This window comes from Mytilus californianus, unplaced genomic scaffold (genome assembly GCF_021869535.1).
Source record: "Mytilus californianus isolate M0D057914Y unplaced genomic scaffold, xbMytCali1.0.p SCAF_4, whole genome shotgun sequence".
Taxonomy (NCBI): domain Eukaryota; kingdom Metazoa; phylum Mollusca; class Bivalvia; order Mytilida; family Mytilidae; genus Mytilus; species Mytilus californianus.
The window spans coordinates 3,065,745-3,092,103 of NW_026262690.1; the positions used below are offsets into that span (position 1 = coordinate 3,065,745).

Genomic DNA, 26,359 nt, shown 5'->3' on the forward strand with positions numbered 1-26,359 from the left:
AAAACATTTTATCCAATATTCAAACCAATCAGAATAATTTAAAGATGATCTGATGATCTCTGTCTTGTTAATTCTAAGTAATGAGGATTCACCGACATACATTGTGGTTATAACAGACTCATGTAGGTGTATAAAAACTAGTTAATACTAGATTGCTTGGGGGGTAATACATGATAAAATCTTTTGATTCGAGAATGGCCTTGAAAGTACAACATTTTTGTAAGTGAATGTCGAAAGTATATCTTCCATATGGAACATTGATTAAACACGTTAATTCTGAAATGATTTAAGTCTTCCAAGTATGTCCATATGTAGAATTATCATTATATAGCCACGTCGTAAGTGTAGTAAAGAGCTGTTTTTTGGTAAAGTATTTATACTACATGTATTAAATAACCCAAAATTATTGCGAGGAACAAAGTTATATTTTCGGAATTATGTGACTTTTTCATATAAGCTCTTAGTAGAAGACTCTCATGCATCGACCTATAACATACAAAATTAAATCACCGAATCATGTTTATCAGTAGAGTTTTATCCTCGTATTTAAAAAATGAATAAGAAAAACGACATGTATCATGAAATAGGTGAGTATGTCCCTAAGAGATTTGTATCCTTACCAGCATCCACTATTTAGGACAAAGTATCATACTCATATAGACGAGTATCGCATGGATAAGAATGAGTACCGCACGCATCAGGGCAAGTACCACAAGCATGAAGGTAAGTACCGCACGCATCAGAAGAGTACTGCATGCATAAGGACGAGTATCACACGCATCAGGACGAGTATTTCAGTTTAAACATATTTTATTTGCTAAAAGTTAAATAATTTGGATCCGGAAAAATTGTCAACCAGTCATATCCAACAGATTTAGTATAAAGACGCTGTTAACAGCTGAGAAAAGCACGACTTTCAATGCGCTCTTCAAGACACGACCTTCAATGTTTTCTTCAATGCACGACCCCCAATGCGTTCTTCAATACACGACCTCCAATGCGTTCTTCAAAGCACGACCTCCAATGCGTTCTTCAAAGCACGACCTCCAATGCGTTCGTCAATAAATAAAGGCAACAGTAGTATACCGCTGATCAATAGTCATAATTCGATTAAGCAAAAACTAATCCGGGTAACAAACTTAAACCGAGGGAAACACATCAATTATAAAAGGAAAACAACGGAACAACAGAAAAACTGAACTCAATACACGACCTTTAATGCGTTCTTCAAAGAACGACCTCAAATGCGTTCGTCAATACACGACCTCCAATGCGTTCTTCAAAGCACGACCTCCAATGCGTTCGTCAATACACGACCTTCAATGCGTTCGTTAATACACGACCTCCAATGTGTTCGTCAATACATGACCTTCAATGCGTTTTTCAATACATTTTCTTCAACGCTGTTTCTTTGTTCTTTCTTATTTCACATGCGTGTAATGATTTTGTTTAACGAATTAATACCCATTTCGAATGTTTACTATTGTATAATTAATGTACGACAATATTTTTGTATGTGTAATACTGAAAAAATGCGAAGATCATAAACGAAACCAAACATTATTTCTTGAAGTTCACTAGTATGATGATACATAACCAAAACCAGGTGTTCTAGGATTTAAAATGTATTAATTAGACTTTTAAAAATGTTTAAGTGTAAATGTCTCCGGGTTGATTTATGTGTCAGATTTCATGACTTCCGTTTAAAACAAGTCTTGGTGCATAGTTTTATATAGTCAATATAGGTAATATTTGACAAGGTGTTCACCGGAAAACATGCTTTTTATGTTGTACTGGTAATGAGGAGGGTAAAATATATTTAATCCCGCCGCATTCTATATGTGCCTGTCCCAAGTCAGGAGCCTGTAATTGAGATTTTATCGTTTGTTGCTGTTTCTCATACTTGTTTTCCGTTTATTGTTTTGTATATTTATGTTGTTGTATTGTGCTGTTACACCACTATCCCAGATTAGGGAGAGGATTGTCTATTTCAAACATTTTTAACCCCGCCACGTTATTTATGTGTCTGTCTCGAGTCAGGAGCCTGTAGTTCAGTAGTTGTCGTTGGTTCACATCTGGGCCTGTCATGTCGGGGCCTTTTATAGCCGACTTTTCACATTGTTAAAGGTCGTACGGTTGCTTATAATTGCTTGCTTCCACTTTATTTGAACTTTGGTGCATAGTTGTCTCATTTGCAATCATACCACAACTCCTTTTTTATATTGATTTATGTACACTGTATTTGTTATGAATCTCTTGTCAGTATACTGGTGTAATATCATATGACAAGGTCTTAACAGACAGACATACTTTATTTACGTACACTGTATTGGTTATGAACATGTAGCCAGTATACTGATGCAATATCATATGACAAGGTCTTAACAGACAAACATACTTTATTTACGTACATTGTATTGGCTATGAACCTGTAGGCAGTATGCTGATGTAATATTATATGATAAGGTGTAAACAGACAGACATACTTTATTTACGTACACTGTATTGGCTATGAACCTGTAGGTAGTATGCTGATGTAATATTATATGACAAGGTGTAAACAGACAGACATACTTTATTTTCGTACACTGTATTGGCTATGAACCTGTAGGCAGTATGCTGATGTAATATTATATGATAAGGTGTAAACAGACAGACATACTTTATTTACGTACACTGTATTGGCTATGAACCTGTAGGCAGCATGCTGATGTAATATTATATGACAAGTTGTAAACAGACAAACATACTTTATTTACGTACACTGTATTGGCTATGAACCTGTAGGCAGTATGCTGATGTAATATTATATGACAAGGTGTAAACAGACAGACATACTTTATTTACGTACACTGTATTTGCTATGAACCTGTAGCCAGTATGCCGATGTAATATCATATGATAAGGTGTAAACAGACAGACATACTTTATTTACGTACACTGTATTTGCTATGAACCTGTAGCCAGTATGCCGATGTAATATCATATGATAAGGTGTAAACAGACAGACATACTTTATTTACGTACACTGTATTGGCTATGAACCTGTAGGTAGTATGCTGATGTAATATTATATGACAAGGTATAAACAGACAGACATACTTTATTTACGTACACTGTATATATTATGAATCTGTGGGCAGTATACCGATGGTATCATATGACAAGGTGTAAACAGACAGACATATTTAATTTACGTACAATGTATTTATTATGAATCTGTAGATAGTATGATGATGTTATATCATATGACAAGGGGTAACAGACAGACATACTTTATTTACGTACACTGTATTTGCTGTGAACCTGTAGCCAGTATGCCGATGTAATATCATATGACAAGGTGTAAAAAACATACATACTTTTTTTACGTACACTGTATTTGCTATGAACCTGTAGCCAGTATGCCGATGTAATATCATATGACAAGGTGTAAACAGACAGACATATTTTATTTACGTACACTGTATTTGCTATGAACCTGTAGACAGTATACTGATGTAATATCATATGACAAGCTGTAAACAGACAGACACACTTTATTTACGTACACTGTATTTGTTATGAATCTGTAGCCTGTATACTATGTAGTATCATATGACAAGGTGTAAACAGACAGACATACTTTATTTACGTACACTGTATTTGCTGTGAACCTGTAGACAGTATACTGATGTAATATCATATGACAAGGTGTAAACAGACAGACACACTTTATTTACGTACACTGTATTTGTTATGAATCTGTAGCCTGTATACTATGTAGTATCATATGACAAGGTGTAAACAGACATACATACTTTGTTTACGTACACTGTATTTGTTATGAATCTGTAGCCTGTATACTATGTAATATCATATGACAAGGTGTAAACAGACAGACACACTTTATTTACGTACACTGTATTTGTTATGAATCTGTAGCCTGTATACTATGTAGTATCATATGACAAGGTGTAAACAGACAGACATACTTTATTTACGTACAGTGTATCTGTTGTGAACCTGTAGCCAATATGCTGATGCAATATCATATGACAAGGTGTAACAGACAAACATACTTTATTTACGTACAATGTAGTAGACAGTATACTGATGTAATTGCTCTCCCAGAAAAAAAGGTATTATTATTAGATAAGTCATTTATCAGGAGGTTATAAAAAGTGACTAAAAATCAATTGTTAGAGAAATAGTTATTTATTCATGAATTTTAACTGTGTCGTGTCTTCTTGGACGATCAACGGTCGGTGTTATCTACAAATATATATATATTATAATAAACGAGATTAACAAATAAAATTGCAAAGTTTGATTTAATAGATCAATGGCATATTTGAAAATGGAATCCGTATATCTGAAAATACATGTTACAGGATCTCTGCTTTATAGAGACTGAAAATATTCATGAATTAACTTTAACTTTAAATCATTTCAGAAATGACGAATGCTAATCTTACTCACCATTTCTATTAAAATAACGCCAATTAATATGGTAGATGTATCCTTACACACACACAGTTTTTGTTTTATTTAGCAAAAGATTAATTCACATGGGCTCTATAAAATATGCGTGCATTTGAATTTTGCGGTGTAGTTTTTTTATATATATATACAGCAGTGATATTTTCAAATGGAATTGTGTACATTTTTTTCTAATTTTGTATTTCTAATTATTTTGATTAGAGTTACGTTATCTTTTACACAGATCTGATTCCTTGTATGGTTTGGCTATACTTTTGGTTCTTTTCGGTTATATATCAGCTTGACAATGTTTGTAATCTAAGTTAATACTAAACCAGAATCACTGTATGACTTGACGTATTTATAAATACACATCACATTTCGTAATAAAGTTAATCAAATCCCGAATGATACAACACGTACCTTCGTTAAGGTAACACACACACTTGTCATAACTACACTCTCCACCTGCACTAAATCCTTTGGTTTGACAACAGCTTATACATTCTGTTGCTGATTGCATATCTCCACACCAGATATCCTGGCAGTACTCCCTTGTCATATACTGAGAACTTGCACCTTTAGATTAGACATAAAATCAAAGGTAGACACAACACAAAGAAGGAAAGCATGTGACTATCTCTGCTTATAAATAATGAGGTATGATAAAGTCATTATTTTGCACGAAAACTGCAAAAACAGTGAAATTCAAATACATGAGATTCGAAAATCTAACAGATAGTGTAATACATGGTTTGCATATATCATACTAGTAATTGATATTCAATGGTCTCGTAAGCATCTTTTTGATGTTGCTTGATACTATTCATTGCACTTTAATTATCAAAATCAAGAGACAAAAAAAGTGGCCTTATCATACGTTCTCCTCCCATAGTGTTAAGAAACAGAATCGTTCTAAACATTAGTGCCTTATAGCATATATGATTAAGATTTGTTACTTCTCTACAAGTAATCGTAAATTCTCATTGATCTAAAAAAAAGTTTACCCTTACGTAAATCACAATTTTTTATTTATAGTTCATTGATTTTTATCAACAAAATTAAATAAAAATGTTCTTTCAAAACTTGATATCTCTAAAAATATTAACAAAAAAAAACCACTCAAGTCACAATAGACACAGATTTCATGAAAAAGATTTCCCGGAAACATTTCAACTTTGATATATGCAGAAGGTTTAAAGTTTTAGTTTGCGATTAGAAATCGACGAAAATCCACGAAACGGGTCCCTGAGCATTGTGTAGACCTTTTTGTTATTTCAATCTTCATTGAATAAGGCCTAGATGTAGACTTTTATCTTCGATGTGTATGGAGGGCTCAAAGTGCCAGCTTGATATTCAAAGCATATTACAAAATACTGCCGGATACAACATTACAGATTCCCTAAAAGGCCACCGACCTTATCGAATGTGAAATTTTGCCGGGAATCATTTTGATTCAGTATGTATCTAATCTAAGCCGAAACCAAATGTTGGTGATATTGACCGACCAGGAAGGTCACACGGTCATTTAAGAGGTCTCGTAAACATCTTTGCGATGTCATTTGATACAATTTAATGATTTATAATTATCAATGGACAGAAAAGTTACCTTGATCTTTTCCTACCTTCTCCGTTCCAGGATATTAAGAGAATAGAATCTTTCCATAAATACAAGTAATTTCATGGATGTGAAGTTAGCTGCTGGTTCGTTCTGGGTTGTTACCTGAATATTAGTTCCTAGTTTTCAGTCATTTTACCAAAAATGTGAGAAAAGCCTTCCTTCAATACTTTGTACCATGATGGCTAATACATATATTTTCTAGCATACAGCTTTGACATTATTAATGTTCTTGTTGACTTCTATGATGCTTGGTGCGATAAGTAGTATTTTAGTTGTCTATTTAATGGGCCATATAATGAGATCTAATTTAACCAAAATGGCAATTAAATAATTTATTTCTAATATATGGATGGACTGTGTTTTAAAAGATATTTCACAAGGGCAAATATCGGCAGTCCAATTTGAATAACTGTTTTTAATCCCTCCAACCTCTAATGCTGAACTTTGTCGACATATCTTTTTTATGTCATTATTTCAGTAGTTCGAAACATTATTTTAAAAATAATACGACAAATAAGGAAGTAAGCTTATCGCATCTCTTCTATCTATCTATTGTTCAAAAATTGGACTCGTATACATGTCAAAAGATGTAAGACTCTTTATAATCTGTTACAGTGTATTTTATTTGCAACACATATACACTGTTTTTTTTTAAATATATATATGTAATATATGTATTTCAGCGTGAAGTCTACTGATGCCTTAGATTGATGTGGACTGCCAGTTGTTCATTCTACACATGTGACCATAATTATAACACTTGTATACCATGGCACGAATGCAATTACTGTGGATTCCTTTATTTTCGTTTGTTTCAATTTTTGGAAAATAAAATAATTCGAGGGATCTTCATTACGTTGTTTCATTCATTTGCTACTATTGTTGTAATAACACAATTAAATTGCGTCAAATATTTCAAATCGTGTTTTTTACAACCACAAAATCCACGAAAATTTGTATACCACGAACATCAATGAAACCACAGTAAAGGGAACTAGGGAAACATGTTCTATCAATATAAAGAAAATAAGCAAAACTTGAGGTTGGCATGGTTACAAATTCATGAAATGTAGTTGTATCAGAATTCTTAACATTTTAAAAGTAGACGATAAGTTAATAATTACCAAGTATTACCATACAGAACACGTATCAGGATTGTTAACATTGAGTAGACGATAAGTTAATAATTACCCAGTATTACCATACAGAACACGTATCAGGATTGTTAACATTAAGTAGACGATAAGTTAATAATTACCCAGTATTACCATACAGAACACGTATCAGGATTGTTAACATTAAGTAAACGATAAGTTAATAATTACCCAGTATTACCATACAGAGAACCGTCAATACCATTACCATTTTCATTTTCTATCTGTAATCAAAAATACATACAATGTCATAAAAATTGTAGAAATCTATTCCAAATTTTATTTTAAGGAGTATAAGCGCGAATTTTTACGCGGAAACAGTAAACCTATACAATTCGAAACCGATGGTAATTTTTGTTTTCCGAATTATTCCCCCATAACTAACCCAAAATGAATATTCAAAAGGGTGGGCAACAAATAAAAATTTGCATACTACCCCTATGAAAGAGAGCCATAGTCATTGGTTTAATTTAGAAGACAGAGAAGCGACAAAAAAAAAAGGATCTCCTCGTTTATTTTCATAGATATCGGTATTTTAGAGAACTGAAAAGCTCACCTGGTAAGTTGGTCATCATTCAGGGGTACTATATAGCTAATTCATACAAAGAGTCGATCCACAAAAGTTAATATGATCACCTTATTGTTGATCTGATCTTGCTGATCACTTTCGCTGTGCCCCACAATTTTTCTCCATTTATCATAGTTTTAAAGATAAAGGCCAAAAAACGCAAAAACATGGATATTATAAAAACTGTCAGTTCATGTCAATAACTCCAATAAGGAGTTGATTGTCAATTTTGGTCATGTTGACGTATTTGTAGATTTTATTTTGCTGATGTAATTCTACCAAAAATACAAAAATGGGAACTGATTTTGTGTCATTGATGAATACCCCATATGCTTTGTTTTTCTTTTAAAAATGTTAATTGAAGGACAATAACTCCTATAATAAATCCACTGATGCTTTCGATCATTCATACTTATCTGTAGATCTTTCTAAGCTTACAAGTTTTTTTTTCAATCTGAAATTTCTGTTAGCTAGTTTGAGTGTAAAACGTTCTACACAACAACTCAATTCTCTAAGTCGGAGGGTTAAAGTTTCTGTTATAGCTTTTACAGATAATATAAAAATAAATTTGTAAAAATAATTATTCAAAATAAAAATAAAACTCCTGTAATTAGTCAACTGATGATTTCAGCCAATACACGTATTTGTAGATATATTGTCTTGTTAATTGTTCTAGCTATTTACTATTTCTCTCTATCGACTATAGTTTTGCCAAATAAATCAAAAACCAGCCTAAAAAAACATGGAAAATAATGCCTGTTATCAATGCACAGCTGTTTCTGTGGTATTTAAAAGTGAAACTGACTAATAAGGTGTCGTAATGAAGATTTCATGAAATTACTTGTTTTTTGCATTTTGTATCATTGTGACATGTGATTTCACGTAAACAAAAAATGCAGCCATTGTTATCAAACATGACACACATTTTCCCTTCTATTACCAAACTTTCCGATTTACGACTGATTTGATCCAGTCAGGAATTTGCGCCTAATAATTCTCGTAAATGATTAATCGTAAATATATGTGAAAAAGTCGGGTATCGTAAATATATGTGAAAAAGTCGGGTATCGTAAATATATGTGAAAAAGTCGGGTATCGTAAACATGGTCGCAAAACCTATTTCATGATTTATGACCTTTGGTGAAACGATGAGATATTGTTTCATCATCTTCTACCCTTCCTATACTTTATGAATAAAAGAGATAAACGTATATAAGACAGCTACCTAACGACTTAAAACGAAATACATGTATGTTAAATATGGTCTTCAACAATAGACAAATTCTTCACAAAATGTCAAGCTCTAAATTATTAGTAGTTGAGATAAAAAAATGAAGTTATAAATAAATTTATCAAGTTATTCATCAACAACATACATAATTCGAGTGACCTGCATATATGTAAATGTAAATATTGGTAGCCGATATTTCAATAGAAAACGAAATACGCGTTTTGTCGGGCGGGACTCTGTAAGATGATATTGGCTGACTAAGTTAATAGACCTTAACTTTTGATGAAGATCAATAAGTTCAATTGTATAAAACACCATATAATCTTTTCATTAGATGCTACGCCTATTTTTCAATGAGAAAATATGTTCAATAACTACACAGATTGATTTTATCATTTTAAAAGTTTATATATTTTCGCTTTATTTATTCACAATAATGAGTGATAAAAGATAACCCACGGCGTGTAATAATTTTGCACAACAGATGTGCATATCAGTGATACGACCTATACCTTATTGACTTTTCCATTTTTTTTATCTGTTCGTTTCCTTCATCGTATATTATACATGTACTTATAACAACAAATATCGAAATACCTTCTTTAGTATGCATCTAAAGACGTAAATATTAAAATGCTAACTGCAAACGAAGAAATCCAGTCTTTCTCTATCTCACTATACCGTTTGATAAAAACGTGTTTAAAATGTACGGTATTTTAACCAAATAATACTACAAAGAAAATGAAAAAAAAAATATAGTAGAATACCCCTTAACAAAAATCGGGGAATAGTTTTGCTAAAATAAAAAGAATTTCAGACAGTGATTTTCGGCAATCATTTCGGTTTTATATGAAAACTTTCGTTTCCTAGAAGAAAGATAGAAATAAAAACCAACAAAATATCCATACACCAACGCACCACAACAAACCTCAATGTAATAAGATTGGAAAAAAAAACAAATATCCAAAACAACGCAACTTCGCGTTCTGAGATGAAAATTTAATTTCGGATTTATATGTAAATATATTCGTTTCCTATGTAAGTAAATTGTTAAAGGACGAAAAAATTGATTACAAATTAACATCATTGCGAAACAGCAACGCACCACAATATACATAAAGAAAACAAGGATGCACCAAAAAAGAAATTGAAACAAAAACGCACCACAACCTCCTTAGATGAACATTGACTTGGTCTAAGATTAACAAAACTGGTTATTATCCTCAACATTATCAATTGCTATATGTAATCTTCGTAAGATGACAACAGATAACTTGGAAAATGAACATAACAATCAAATTCACATGCCTGCGATTAGTAGATTGTCTTCTAGTGACAATCAAATTACACAGGCATATTTTGTTCACGTTAATTTTACGTGACATTCACATGAACTCTGATTCAAGTGAATTATTGTGAAAATTTTATGTATAATTCACGTTATAATATTCCTTTTTTCCAAGTTAGCTATCAGTTGCAAATACCCACGAAGGGAGCTGAAATGATAAGACGACCAATTTTGGTCTGTATACCATGGCCCAGAAAAACCTTCAACAAAATCAGGGCGATAACAAATAAATACATAATATCCCGTTCTTTGCTGACATTCTGTTTTTAAATCATACATACATAAAGCTTTAACAGCATACATATATAGTACCCGTATAAATTGGATAAAAGCGGGGGGGGGGGGGGGGGGGTTGAACAGTTGGCGAATGACAATGCGACTGACACGTAAAACAAACATGGGTCTTCGCTGCGTTGAAGACCTCTTTATGGGCTTGGGCTGTTTTCTGCTCTTTGGTCGGGTTGTTGTACCTTTGACACATTCCCCGTTTCCATTCTCAAAATATGCCTGTTAAAAACAAATCATTTAACGGTTTTCGTCAGATAGCATCTGTCACATATTAGGATATAATGCAATTATCGTACTTCCCAGTATCTCGCATCACTATTTTGAGACGTGAACAGACGTCACATCACAACGTGTTAGGAGGAATTATCAGCAACGTCGCGATATTGATTGTATAGATTTTGTAAAATTTCAACTGCACCATACGGTGGAAGCCTTTTCGTTCGTTCGTTGCACTACCTCGTCAAAAAGGTTCACATTGTGGGCCGCGGCTGAAACTTAACTATATCAAAGTGCAGAAAACCAGATGATCTATACTTAACTGGGTTCAATCATTCTCGCACAATTAACGCAACTCCAGTCATTTCAAAATTATGCTAAATTTGTTGATAAGGTTTAGAACCACTAATTCGGGCCCGGTCAGAAGAAACATACAATAAAGCAGTACATATGTAAACAAAATAGTTCCTACGCATAGATGTAACTGTGTCTACAAGTAAAATATTTTGGTAATTTTGGTATCAAATGAAGCTCATGGACCTGGAATCACTATAGAACCCTTGTTGAAAGGTTTTTTCAATGATAAAAATAATATGAAATTTTGCCCTGTTGCTCAGATCAGTACCTGTTTTTGTACTACCAAAATTCCGGGAACTAGCGCTCTAATATGCAATTAAAGGTATGTTGAATTTTTCAGCACAAGACAAAATAAGGTATAGTCTTGACATGAAATTACCGTCTCTTTATTTGAATTTAAGACAAAATAGCTACGAATGCTTGAAATTGCAGAATTTAACATAGAAAGCAATGGGGCTATGAATTAGTGGTTTTATTCCATAAATGGAAATAAAAAGAAAAGAATAATTTGTTTACTTCTATTCGTTGCGAATATGACTCATGCAATGTTACTGTATCGTCAAATGACATTGACAAAGTAGACATATTTGATCAAATTTCATTTAAATTTGTCATTTTACACACAACAAAACAAGAATCTTACTTACATCATCACGCCAATGAGACAGCAACCTTACTACATAAAACAACAAAGACAAATATAACTGAAAATATGGTCGTCAGTAAATAGAGAAGTATCTTCAATATAATAAGAAATAAATCGTTCTAGAAAGATAAAAAATTGAGAATAGATTTACAAAATTTCCTATAAACTGATAAAAAAAAACCCATCAAAATATAATAAAACACATCAATCTACTAACGGGACACCTGCATTAACTATGACACACTGATTAACGTGTGGTTACGTTTATATATTTCTTTTATATCTCAACCCTACTCTTTTAATCTCGAATTAATATCAAAATTTATATAAATAAAATTACAAGGAACAATAAAAATATAACTAAATACAATAAATAAAGAAAGAAAAAGAAAGAAAGAAAGAAAGAAAGAAAAAAAAAAAGGAAAAAAAAAAAGAAAAAGAAAACCAACAACAATTACACGAAGAAATCATACTCCATAAAACGATATAAACTAAAATGAATGCATATTAATGCTAGACAAACCGTTTCAAATAACATCAACAACTGACAAACAAACAAAAGCTTAACTATACCTGAAGGAGACATCAAATCCAGCCTGCCTAAAAAATCCAAAATTATTAGCAATAAAAAAATAAGATAAGAAGAAAAATACATAAATGAATAAAAAGAATTCTTAAAACATTTAGAAAATAAGTCGATTGTCTGTTCATTAAAAAAATATATATACAGAATAAAATATATTTATTTTTATTTAAGCCTTATACATACCACAAATATCGTTTTTGTTCGGTAAAGTTGATCAAACGAAACTCCTATTGCAAACTGATCAAATAGCTTGATGTCGTAATTAAATGTACACAGAAATTGAAAATGTTTACAGCTTTAAGTTTGTTGACGCCTTGGTTGCATTAACTTTTGCAGAATAAACACAATATGCACATGCAATTATAGGGATGTACCGATCCTATCATAAAACTCTAGACAACATTTATCGTGTTAAAGAAGGAAGATTATAGTTACGTCAATAATAATCATTTAAAAACCAATATTTTACTAAATTGAATTGAATGAAGTATTCTATAGATCACAATAGTTTTGAATTGTTTTGTGTAACAGATGGATGTTTTTAAACCTGCCAAAATCAAGAAAAAGGTTGAGGAAAAAATAAAACAAAAAATAAGGAAATAGCTATAATCCTCTGTCCATGGAAAAATTTACTCTAAAGTTTCTCTGGAAAAGTTTAAGAAAAGACGAACATACGTTAGTGTATCTATATACAAGTGTTATTTTTTAAAACTGACATTGTAAGGCCCTCAGAACATAAGTGGCATCCGTCGTTTTCCCAAGACTTCAACATATAGTTAATCATAGTTATGGCCTGTTTGCTGATCAGTCATAATATCATGCCTTTTAAAAATATAATAAAAAGGATCGTCACAGAGCTTCTTTTTTTTTTTAGCTAAAGATTGTGCAAAATTGTCAGATTTGTAATGAAATGTGTTGAAAAAGCAATTTTGTGTGAATAGAGAGAAAACTAAAAGATTGAAATTTAGACTAAGTAGATTTAAAATAAATATATAAGATAGCTCTTATATAATGTGCCATCAGAAAATAAAGTTGTGGTCACCGTACTTGTTTTATTTTCAAGCTACAAAACAATATGGGTAAATTTACTGTAGATTTCTTTATAAAATTGAATTATCTGGGATATTTCCACTTATGTATTTGGTTGGGTTGAAAAAAATGCATCACAATTAAAAATTCTCTCTTAGTAAATCTATTTTGTTGATACAATTAAAAAAAAAACCCAACAAACCCAAGAGGAATCTCAATCTCCACAAGGAGCGATACAGTTTTTCAACAGAATAAGCGTGTGTAATAAACTATATTCGTCCTGAATATGCATGAAATATTTGCCACTGGACGTTAAGCAACCAACAATCAATCAATAAACTATATTGTTATGCATGCATCGACCGACCGGCCAATCCATACTCAGTCAAAAATGTTACTACTTGGAATATGATTGTAATATTTACTCAAGCAACCATCTTGCCGTCGGATTTATAATTTGCATAATATTAGTCACACAGTTTGCTAGTGACCTAAAACGATATATATGTGGTCAGTAAATTCCATATGTACTGACTCTATATATGTCGTATTGTATTATGTCACTAGCACATTGTGTAACGAATTATATCACCGACTATCTTAACATGTGACATTTAGACTAGTGTCTATGGAAGCCTGTTAGTGTCAGGGAGTAGTTTTATTTCTAAGTCACGACTAAGCTAACTTGTTATATCGACTTTGCTAACTCGTTATAACGACTTAGCTTACCCAACTCGTTATAACGACTTGTGAAAATAATTGTATGAATTTCAAGATTAATATATTCGTTACAAAAAACACGTCACTGTTTGTGATGTCCTGTGCTGTCGTTAATGGAAGATGTTCGTTATTATTCTGCGGTTTACATGTTGTAACGACTATTATATTATTTATTGCGCGTTTCTCTGTGCTGAGTGTTCTTGCGTTTGTTTGTGCTGTATTTCTGTCACGTAGTGTTGTCATTTTAGCGATATTTTTTTAACATTGCCATATAAGCGGGAGGTTTGGCTAGCCATTAAACCAGGTTCAACACACCATTTTTTCTTAAAATGTCCTGTACCAAGTCAGGAATATGGCAGTTGTTATCAAATAGTTCGTTTCTATGTATGTTGGCGTTTGTTTCTGTTGCACTTCAGTGTTTCTGTTGTTCCGTTGTTTTCCTCTTATAGTTGATGTGTTTCCCTCGGTTTTAGTTTGTAAGCGGATTTGTTTTTCTCTCAATCGATTTATGACTTTTAAACAGCGGTATACTACTGTTGCCTTTATTTAGTAACTCGTTATAACAACTTAGCTAACTCGTTAAAACGACTTAGCTAACTCGTTATAACGACTTAGCTTACTCGTTATAACGACTTAGTAACTAGTTATAACAACTTAGTAACTCGTTATAACGACTTAGCTTACTCATTATAATGACTTAGTCAACTCATTATAACGACTTAGTAACTAGTTTTAACGACTTAGCTTAACTAACTCGTTATAACGACTTAACTACTTTCTTAATTCCAGGACTTAAGTATACCCCCTAATATTTTGGTCTTGATTTATTTTCGATTATCTTCTTATTTATAGATTTCTAAATTTCGACAATAAGTGCACATTAATTAGAAATAGAAATTGGAAGATGTACAATTGCAAAAAAAGAAATTGAAGATGAAATACATTTTTTACTTAAATGTCCTAAATACATCGAAGATCGCAAGCATTTTCTAAATATATAACGTAGAACTTTACAAGGGTGTCAAATTTAAAGACATTTACTGATAAATCTAAATTGTTTAATACCTATGCATGGTAATCTTTTGGGTTATTTTGCTGACCCGTTGAATTTAACTGATTATCTCCTTATTCTTAAAAATAGTATAATATAAGGTTTGGCTCCCTTCTCGTCCCCTTGTTAACATGAAACCACTCCCCCTTTTAAAAGTCCTTGATCTACTACTGATAAAACTAAGCAAACCAAAAATAGGCTTCTGTGATTTACCTCTTCCGTTTGAACAATTCATCAAGACAAATTAAACAATTTCTATTTTGCAGTTGTACATCTTTCAACTTCTATTTTTTAAATTAATGTGCACTTATAGTCGAAATTAAGTCATTTTAACGAGTTAGTTAAGCTAAGTCGTTATAACGAGTTAGCTTAGTTGTTATAACGAGTTACTAAGTCGTTATAACGAGTTAGGTAAGCGTAGTCGTTTTAACGAATTAGCTAAGTCGTTATGACAAGTTAGCTAAGTCGTTATAACGACTTAAAAATTAAACTACACCCTGACACTAACCGGCTTCCGTAAGTGTCCTATCAAAGTGATTAAGTCTTCAATATAAAGAATCTACTTCCATTGGTCTATACAAAAACAAATGCCAACAATAACAACTTGTTAGCTTTTAATGTTTTTTCTGGTTTATTTCAATCGTTCATCATCAATTTCTTCATCTGTTGTCCGGGCGAAACGTGTCAGATTATTCCTGAACGCCGTGTTGTTTTTATAAAGGGACGTAGCACCACTACTAACCGTGTATTAAAATAAACCACACATACTTACCCCATATTAAATATACACGGTCTCCACGCGGTCGCTTTTAACCAATGATATTCCTAGAAATGTATAGGAGGTAAGATAATACTAGTTTACATATTTATCTATGACGAAACCGTTTCCTATTTTGTGAAATAAAAAACCGGATCCTTACATTTTTTACTTGCCCCATTTCTTTCGTTCTATGCTCAGAAATACAAATATTGAGGTGCAAAAAGTAAATTATCATTCAATTCCAAGCGTATATCATTCCCTCTGTATGTTTCTCTCCGTAAAATTTAATGAAAAATTAAGGCAAATTCGAGGTAAGGGTCATGATGGTATTTTTTTTGTCGTGCATTTTTATCTCTTTCTCCATTAATATAGAACTGTTGTAGAAAATGTTACGTTTCACAATCGACACTAGTAATATGTGCATTTATATTCTACAATTTCATACGATTACGAAATGAGCAAACACAAATCCAACCTTTTGGTGGCCCGTCCCGAAATTAGATAATATTGAGTCGAAACATTTTTTTGCCAAGGAAGTTTTGAGAGTTTATACCTTGTTAAAATGATGGTTAATTGAGAATAAAGATATATGTTATTGAGGAATGACAAGTTGAACTATAAGCGATTGTTCACTAATTATACCCCGCTATTAGTATTTGGTACTCTTGGTAATTTGGTTGATGAGTGGTGGATGTAAAAGCTCATCACACGGCATAGCATGCTCGCACGAAGGTTGATTCCAAATTTCAGAAAACCCTAATCTATAATACCTGACTAACACTTCATACACGACCATTATGTTAAAGAATACATTAAGTATTCATGATGATTCATGAATCTGAAACCACATCACATAATATAGCATGATCACATACATTGTGACGCCTGATCACATACATTGTGATGCCTGATCACATACATTGTGACGCCTGATCACATACATTGTGACGCCTGATCACATACATTGTGACGCCAAACAGTAAACTGTGCATTGTGGATCCTGAGACAGATGGAAACTCGGACGGAAGCATACTAGTATACCTCTGCTTTTGAGCGGGGGCATAACAATCATTTTGAAAGACACCTTTGTTTTTTTCAGATTAGTTATTCATTTTGATAATAGACCGGATTTTGTTCTCAGATACTGAAGTTAAACAATATTAAATGACATTCACGATCCGAAAATAGAACTTTAACGATCGCAATACTTGACCGCCGTTACTTATTCCATCACGATTATTTTTCTCAATACACCAAATGACATTCGTGGTATATCAAATGTAGAACACATCAGACACCTTTTGAAAGCAAGCGTAGGCGAAACAAATTTTGAAGTCGTAAAGATGTAGTCAGAAATCTTTTTTTTCTCTCTCTAATTTTTGAATATTAATATATTTCATAATAAACTGCTTAAAACACTTTAGAATCACAAAATGTTTGAATTGTTTTCCCCAGTATGACCTTAAATGTGCTATATGATCGATTGGAAGTCCATTATCGGTGCTACCTTCTCTAAGGTGAAAATGGAGAGGCTAACTTTTTGGTAAAAGTGCTGTCGATAGTTCTATATTTAAGGGCTTTTGTATACATTCAAAGTAAACCGAAAGCATATCCACCGATAACAAATAAAAGTTATATTGGAATTTTGTTTTTTCGTCGTTTTTCATTTTTTGCCATGATGTTATCGGTTTCTCTTTGACTTACGAAATTTGATTGTCCTTTTGATATTTTCCGGGCCTTTTTTAATACTAAAGATCATTTCTTAAAAAAAAAAGGTAAATCAATTAAAAATAAGATAAAAGAAGAAACAAATTTAAACATAGTATTGACTGTATGGTATAGGAAAATAAAACAAAATAAAAAGATAAAATAGTCATACAACTCACCGCCTTCGCACAAAAAAGAACAATACCCCTACTCTCGAAAAAAATCCAATGTTATTTATTAACATTCCCTTGTTTGGTTGATTTCTATTTCTTTAAAGAATGTCTTTGCAATCAAAAATTAAAATAACAAGTTAAGAAAAGATCAGATTCATATAAATCACGAGACAAATATAAAAATAAGAAGATGTGGTATGATTGCCAATGAGACAGAGACCAAATAACATATAAGTTAACAACTATATGTCACTGTATGGCCTTCAACAATGAGCAAACCCCCTAAGTACGTTTAGATTTAATTTGTGATGATACACATAGTTTATACAAGTTGGTTAGAAGCCGGTAGAGTTTTTTGTATTAATTAGCGGCTTTTTTCTGTGTAACGTTATCTAGCTTGGTAGTTGTTCCTTGGTTATGGTTTCCGCCGACTAGGTTTCTTCGTGGAACTACTACACTGCGAAACGTTCCATGGTTTGCTGGAATAAATATTACTGGATATTATAATAAAAAATTACATTTATTCTTATCTTAATAGGTATTTATAATACATGACTGTGCGATTTACACTTATGAAACAAATAAGGATACGAGCTGAACAATAAATCCACTTAGGAATATCAAACAGTTGATGAAATCCTTTGTCTCAAAGACGACAGTGTATTTTATCGAGTAAAAAACTAATGGCTTTAATAATTTTCTAGCTTGTCAAATAAGTGTATTTTTGTAATTGTTGTTTCTAAAAAAGACTAAAGCAGATGTCGTAACACATATATTTGTTGTGTTCCTAACACAATCTTCTTTGTTTGGTAAGATTATTTGAAGAACAGTATTGGGATTTAACAAGAAATACTTTAGAGACAAATTGAAACCCAATAGAATGTAGCTCATCAACGAGTTTGAAGGAAATGTTTACACTACAGAAACACCTGATAGCATTATACGATTTATCACGATATTTGTGGCAGTTGTATGAGCAATAGTCAGAAGAACAGAACTGCTTGAAGTGTAAATAAGGATGCTTATAAGAGCTGGAGAATACTTGTTATAATTTGACGCCCTATATGTCATCTCAGTTTGGAATATCTTAGTATAGTACTGAACATAAATGTTGCATGCTTTGTTAGTTGGTACAAGCACTAAAGCTTCCCTGGAGTATTAATTTAGGTTAAACGTCGTTGTAAAGAGTTAGTTACGCTTAAAAAGTTTAAAACGATACTTAATAGAACCTTATTAATGAATCTTATTATCAACATGTCATTTTCTACACCAAATAGAAAGAAGAAAGAGAGTTCATATTACGACATTCTTTCCTGTCAATATTAGACTCTGTAAGTAAAGATATATACTTGGATGGAGAGTTGTCTCATTGGCACTCATACCACATCTTCTTATATCTATCTATATGCATATTTTCACGCCATTCTCATACAAAGTTTGCTTTCAACAGTTTTCATCATTTCTTCCACATCACTGGAACTAAGTCTCTGTGTTCATTGTCGAGTGTTTCTTTTGTTGTTGCATAATAATAGATTTAACTGAAATCACTATTTGTTTTGCCCAATGTTGCATGTCGACTAAATTTTGTTTAAGCTAATTGATCATTAGCTTAATAGATTATCTACTATTTTGAACATATTTTGACAGTTTCTACATTTTTCATTGCAGAATAATTGTTGTTATCCGGGGGATAGCTATTGCATGTTATCTAAGTCGTGCACCGACTGTCGTTTTTATTCATTTTTATTCAAATAGTTCTGTTGGTTTAAGAAAGCATTGCTTCGTTACTGTATGAGGTTTCTTTAAGCTCGTCGTTCGAAAACACCATACTCACCTTGCTTTGATAATATTGTATTTTATTTTAGGACTTTCTCTCTTGTTACTTTTTACTCAAAGACTACATAACCTAATAAATGATATTAAATTTTCCAAAACGATTTGGCCTTTTAGAAGCCTCAACTGTATGTGACCATTCTATATTTACTGTTAATTCTGTTCTTACTCAGATTTGTTTTAAAATTAAAAAAAAATGATATACAAGTAAATATTCGTAAGGGTTCCGCGGAACCCAGTGTCTCGCCTACTTTTGCTGTTGTCTATGTTTTAAGTGTGATAGGGGAATGCACATGATAGATTTACAGTTAATGAAATAAAACGTTTGAAATGTATGAAAAAAGTTATGCTTGTAAAAAATGAATACAGTATGCAATCAAATCTATAGATTTATAAAAGAGTTGAAACATAAATTTATTGAGTGAACAAATGATAAAGAAGATAATTTTTACATTGCTTGATGATTTATCCCTTAATTCATCAATAAAAATGCATGTTATACGTTCAGGTATTTCACATCCAATTTTTTATGGAAATATTCTTTATAAAGCACAAAAATGTCAGTATTCACCTCTGAAACTAACAAAACCTTTAAATAGACTTATTAAGAAGGGATATAGTTACGATACTGTTGTCAGGTCATTAAAGATTGCATATTTTGGCGTTGATATTGATTCACTTATAGGGTCTTTGCATCTGCACTAAACACATTTATTTAAAAACCAGTTGTTGGCATGACACGGGTTATGTTCTTCTCATATATGTTATGATGGTATGATACTAAACCCCTAACGGGAAGGATTGTGCCTGATATTCATATGATGAAGACATAATCTTTCAATCAGTTTAATTGAAGTCTGGAGCTGGCATGTCAGTTAACTGCTAGTAGTCTGTTGTTATTTATGTATTATTGTCATTTTGTTTATTTTCTTTGGTTACATCTTCTGACATCAGACTCGGACTTCTCTTGAACTGAATTTTAATGTGCGTATTGTTATGCGTTTACTTTTCTACATTGGCTAGAGGTATAGGGGGAGGGTTGAGATCTCATAAACATGTTTAACCCCGCCGCATTTTTGCGCCTGTCCCAAGTCAGGAGCCTCTAGCCTTTGTTAGTCTTGTATTATTTTTAATTTTAGTTTCTTGTGTACAATTTGGAGTTTAGTATGGCGTTCATTATCACTGAACTAGTATATATATTTGTTTAGGGGCCAGCTGAAGGACGCCTCCGGGTGCGGGAATTTCTCGCTGCATTGAAGACCTGTTGGTGGCCTTCTGCTGTTGTCTGTTCTGTGGTCGGGTTGTTGTCTCTTTGACACATTCCCCATTTCCATTCTCAATTTTATGTAAATAGAAGATGCAATTATAAAATTATAAAAATAATGAACTGGATTCTTTTTTTACAAAATTTACTTCTGGATACTATCTTATGATTATAAACAAGCTTCTGTCCAAGTTTGGTAGAAATCCAGGATAGTTTAAGAAAGTTATAAAAATTTCAAAAACTTAACCACAGTGTGAATATTTGTGGACGCCGCCGACGACGCCGACGACGGAATGTAGGATCGCTATGTCTCGATAAAAATGACATGAGTTTAATAATTACATATAACTCATTCACATACAATGTTAATATTATGAGCTATTGTGTTTTGAACAACGCACAAGCTATTAAAACTTTTGAAAAATGCAAAACTTACATTTCACAGCCGCAGAGAGACAACCGCTCACGACTGCTATCAAAACTATGCTACCTAAAATGCCACCAACAATGGCCCTAGTAATAAATATAATTTCAATTCGGATTAAACCGATGACAAGTATATATTGTTATGATTTTTAAATTTAGCAGTTAAAATATAGATTATAAGTCTTTCCACCATTGAATTTCTATATGATTGATAAGAAGCCATTGACGGTTTAAAAATAATGCAAAAATAGCTACTTCGGGTGTACTCAAGGTCACTTCCAGTTGCCATTTTTGTATGTCTGCAACCCCGTGTAAAAGAACCTATGACTTTATAATGGTAATGATGATGATGATGATGATGATGTTGATGATAATGATGCGTTTGTGTGTGTGTGTGTGTTGTTAATACTACTGGTGATAAGGGTGAGGATTATTGCTCATTTGTCTATTGAACGATTTTATACAAAGAATATATGTCTTTTTTTTCATTTTTGTCTCATCTTTAAAATTGATAATTTAAAAAAAAAATACATTTGCAGAAAGATTAGAGTTTACTTACCCTCCTGATGATGAGGTTGGGTATGTCGAGTTTTTGTCACATGAGTTATTACCAGTACATGTATAGCCATCAGGACAACACCAATCAAGGAACTCAGAACACTTGTAGTATTCAAAAGGACAAGACCCTTAAATTATAAGTAATACTTTAGTTTAATGACTTTTACAAAGAAAATAAACATTTATAAAATAAACAAGTTTGATCATCACGATTTATGAAATTTTCTTTCGGTTATTGTTTGAATTTTAATTAAATATAAAAATAAGGAGATGTTCTTTGATAGCCAATGAGACAACTATCCACTAGAGTTCAAATGAAGTAGATGTAAGCAATTATAGGCAACCGTTCGGCCTTCAACAATGAGAAAAAACCATACCGTATAGTCGGCTATAAGAGGCCCCGACATGAAAATATTAACCAAATTGTGCTTCAATTCTATAATACCAATCGATAAATGAATAAGCATAATCTCATGTTGTAAATATTTATGAATCATTTTTTTAAAATTATTTTTTATGTAGCATTTTGAATTGTACATACCGTTTACAATAAATATCCAAAATGAAATTGTAATTGTCAGTTTTACAAGTCCCATTGTACCAATTTGTCTTGGTGACCGATCATGCCAAAACAATTGTTGATTAAAAAATAGTGCCGGTTCACACACACTGATTTGAATAAATGTAAAACTAGAAGTTTTTGTTCATGTTATATGTCACCTGAATGTAAAGGTATTTATCTAAGACAATAGTTCAAAAAGCAAAAGAGTAGTTATCCGTAAAATAAACAAATAATCAATTGTTTACCGATAGACAATAAAAAATACCCTTACCTAGTGAAAATTATTGGGTTTTTTTTTGTATATTTGTTTTGTGTCTCTTTTCATGTAAAAAATGCACAAATTTTCTATAAAAATTTATAGCTAACAAATGAGAAAAAAAAGAGTAAAATTAGAATGACTTTGAAAAAGATCAGATACACTTCTTTAGTCCAAGAAAGAAATTTTACACACTTTTGAAAACAATAAGGGCCTTTGAAAACAATAAGGGCATACGATACAGTAACAGGGAAGGTAATGATGTTGCTGACGTAACACTGTAGCATTTCGGGAAAAGATGGTCTTTTGCCTGATTTCGCTCATTGGCTCGAAAACGAGTACATGGAACCTCTTTTGGCTTAATTATGTATGAGGATTATTTGTACCAATGTTAATGAACAAATCACCGTTTTGTTTTAAATTAGATAAATATACAAATATACGTGCCGTTTTTTTCTAAAATCATGAAAATTTAAAAAACTGAATTGTTTCAAAGAATTGTTATACAAATTTAGAGCACTCGCATGTAATACCCCATCACACTAGGACCACGATCCCGCTACGACCTCAGAAATTATGAAAAAATTTGGAAGTCGTAGTAAGATCGTTGTGGTCGTAGTAAGGTCGTAGTAAGGACGTGCCAAGTCTTCATGATCGTGGAGGTCCACGATCAACTTTGAACATGATTAAAACATTCGTCACGTAGTGCAGTCGTGGCCAAAACTAGTCGTAGTAGAAACGTAGGAAGGTCGTATTAAGGATGTAGTAAGATCGGGATGGGCGTAGAAGCATCGTATTGGAAACGTGGTGAAATCGGGGAAGCCAATGGAAAATATTTCGCTGCGACCTTACTACGATTTCACTGCGACTATTCCTATTTCACTGCGTCTTTATTACGCTTCTACTCCGATATTGATACGATTATACTACGATGAGGAAGACAAATAATACGCTGCTACTACGCGCTTGTCGTCCTCAGTACGACCTCACTACGATTCTACTACGTCCTAGCCATGATAATTGCACGACCTCATTCTGTTGATACCTCTACTTTTAACACAACGACCTCTAAGTGTTTTTGGTACCTTAAGTGGCATGTTTACTCATGGAAACTGGTGAGAACAATGGAAAGTCAAGATTATTGTAGGGACGAAATGCGTAGTGACAACGTAGTGGAAACGTAGTGGAGTCGTGGTTCGATCATAGTAGACTCGTATTGAGATCGTAAGGCGATCGGCAAGGTCTTGATAGAAGCGTACAGAGATCGTGTAAGTCGTGCTAAGGTCGTATTAGACGCAACAAGAGCGTGAAAAGATCCTAACTATAACGTGTTACTGTCGTAGCGGAATCGTAAAAGGATCTTATCAGGATCATAGCAAGGTCGTGTTATGAACGGGAAAAACTATGAAATATTGAATATTCAAGCCGACTATACCACGATCTCACCGCGATGTTATTCTTTTATAGATCATAGTGGGATCTTCATGGTCTTGGTCTAATGTGATGGGGGCTTTAAGAAGATATTCCAATTTTTTTTTTACAAAAATCCGCTCCTGTTTTCCTTTTGAAAGAAAAAAGTAAGACATGCCTTTCCAATGAATAGAAGTGTCTTAAGAAACAAAAAATTGAAGTAAATGTCTAAAATTTCGACCCATTTTTCTCTAAAAGTGGCACATACAGATATATATCTTGTTCCATATTTGAATTGTGTGATCAAAACTGTATCGTTTGCCCTTACAACAATTTTTTTCAAATATCTGTCAAAACGACCTATGTTTCATCGAAAGAATTGTTCATTTAGGAGAGATCTAAGCTGTAAATACCAAAAAGACAATGTATCGTTCATTCACAAAATAGAAAATCGTTTCACTGTCACAATAGTTATATATTTAAAAATCTTTGACCAAAATAACTAATGATGACGTCATAGCTCTAATATCTATGACAAAAATACCCAAGTGTTACTCAGTTCGAGAATTCAAACTGAACATCGATGTCTTTGATCAAAATGTAAAAGAAACAATACGAAAATTTGAAAATCTAAAGGATAAAATAGGAATCACTTGTTCCAAAAAGAAATACCACACATTTTGTTTAAAATCTTTAAAACCGTCAAACGGTGAAAAAAGTAATGTTTATCGTCTATTTGATATTGTTGTCTTCTGATTTGTGATTTTTATTGTCCCTAGATATCCTGTACTTTTTTCAGGCCATGTATAACACTAATGTGAAATGCACTAATCACAAACAGTAATTCAATGAGCTGTGCAATATGAAAGTTGTAATGTATCAAGGGAACAGTTGTGAAACCAAAATTAGATAAAAACAGTCAGAGATATGAATTAGATAGGTCCGAACATAACAGATCACCAAAACACCTTGAAAATCAACAAGACAGTAATTCAAAATCGAACAAAAACGATAAGAAGAAAGAGAGTTAATATTACGACATTCTTTCCTGTCAATATTAGACTCTGTAAGTAAAGATGTGCATATTTTCACGCCATGCTCATACAAAGTTTGCTTTCAACAATTTTCATCATTTCTTCCACATCACTAAACTAAGTATCTGTGTTCATTGTCGAGTGTTTCTTTTGTTGTTGCATAATAGTAGATTTAACTGAAATCACTATTTGTTTTGCTCAATGTTACATGTCGACTAAATTTTGTTTAAGCTAATTGATCATTAGCCTAATAGATTATCTACTATTTTGAACATATTTTGACAGTTTCTACATTTTTCATTGCAGAATAATTGTTGTTATCCGGGGGATAGCTATTACATGTTATCTAAGTCGTGCACCGACTGTCGTTTTTATTCATTTTTATTCAAATAGTTCTGTTGGTTTAAGAAAGCATTGCTTCGTTACTGTACGTTACGTGTTACTCAAAGACTACATAACCTAATAAATGATATTAAGTTAATAAGGCATGGGCTCATAGTTATTGTTATTACATATATATTTTAATCGTAAAAAACATTCACGTGCGTGCGAAAACTGGTTCTGGTGGGGTCGGACTTTTAATACGAAATGATATTAGAGGTCAATTTGATGTTGAAATAATTGACAATGATACAGATGGAATATTGTGGGTGAGGTTGGAGGATAAAACTGTTCAGAGAACGCTTTCTGTGTTTGTGTGGTATATTTGCCACCAGAAAACTCCACACATGCAGTAAACGTGAACGAATTTTTTGAAACCTTAATGTCAAAAATCTACACCCTTCCTCAAGGGTCTTCTTTTGTGGCGATTGGAATAGTAGAGGTTCTGATTTGTCAGATTCGATTGCCGGAATAGACAGTTTACCCGAAAGACATGTAATTGACTTTCATCATAACAGTTATGGTAGTATTTTTGTGATATCTTAACTGACGTAAATTGTTGTATTCTAAATGGACGTAAACAGTTTAAAACGACTTTACATTTGTATCTTCACCTGGTAGTAGCGTCGTAGATTATTGTGTGGTACCATACGAAATGCTTGATTGTTTAGATAATTTCAAAGTAGCTAGAACAAGTTTAATGATCAATGAAACTTGTG

The 26,359-nt window shown here is 32.5% G+C and overlaps 1 protein-coding gene across 9 annotated transcripts in view; it reads right to left on the bottom strand.

Moving 5' to 3' along the window:
- Positions 1 to 4,178: 4,178 nt before the first annotated feature.
- The window catches only part of LOC127737309 (uncharacterized), a 182,428-nt gene continuing 160,247 nt past the window's right edge, over positions 4,179 to 26,359 (bottom strand). The window contains exons 1-7 of one of the 9 annotated variants that reach the window (XR_007999376.1): positions 22,539 to 22,659; positions 21,999 to 22,125; positions 21,450 to 21,526; positions 12,660 to 16,101; positions 7,408 to 7,460; positions 4,885 to 5,040; positions 4,179 to 4,254 (exon numbers count right to left, since the gene is read on the bottom strand). Coding sequence is in view for 1 of the 9 variants with exons in the window: in XM_052247898.1 (XP_052103858.1) it covers positions 18,277 to 18,395; positions 21,450 to 21,526; positions 21,999 to 22,125; positions 22,539 to 22,593 (378 nt within the window). In the remaining 8 variants the exon portion in view is untranslated. Of the gene's footprint in view, positions 4,255 to 4,884; positions 5,041 to 7,273; positions 7,310 to 7,340; positions 7,377 to 7,407; positions 7,461 to 9,180; positions 9,206 to 12,463; positions 12,486 to 12,659; positions 16,102 to 17,844; positions 18,396 to 21,449; positions 21,527 to 21,998; positions 22,126 to 22,538; positions 22,685 to 26,359 lie in introns of those variants that run through there. The other 8 variants (XR_007999377.1, XR_007999378.1, XR_007999381.1 and 5 more) reach the window with 8 other exon arrangements.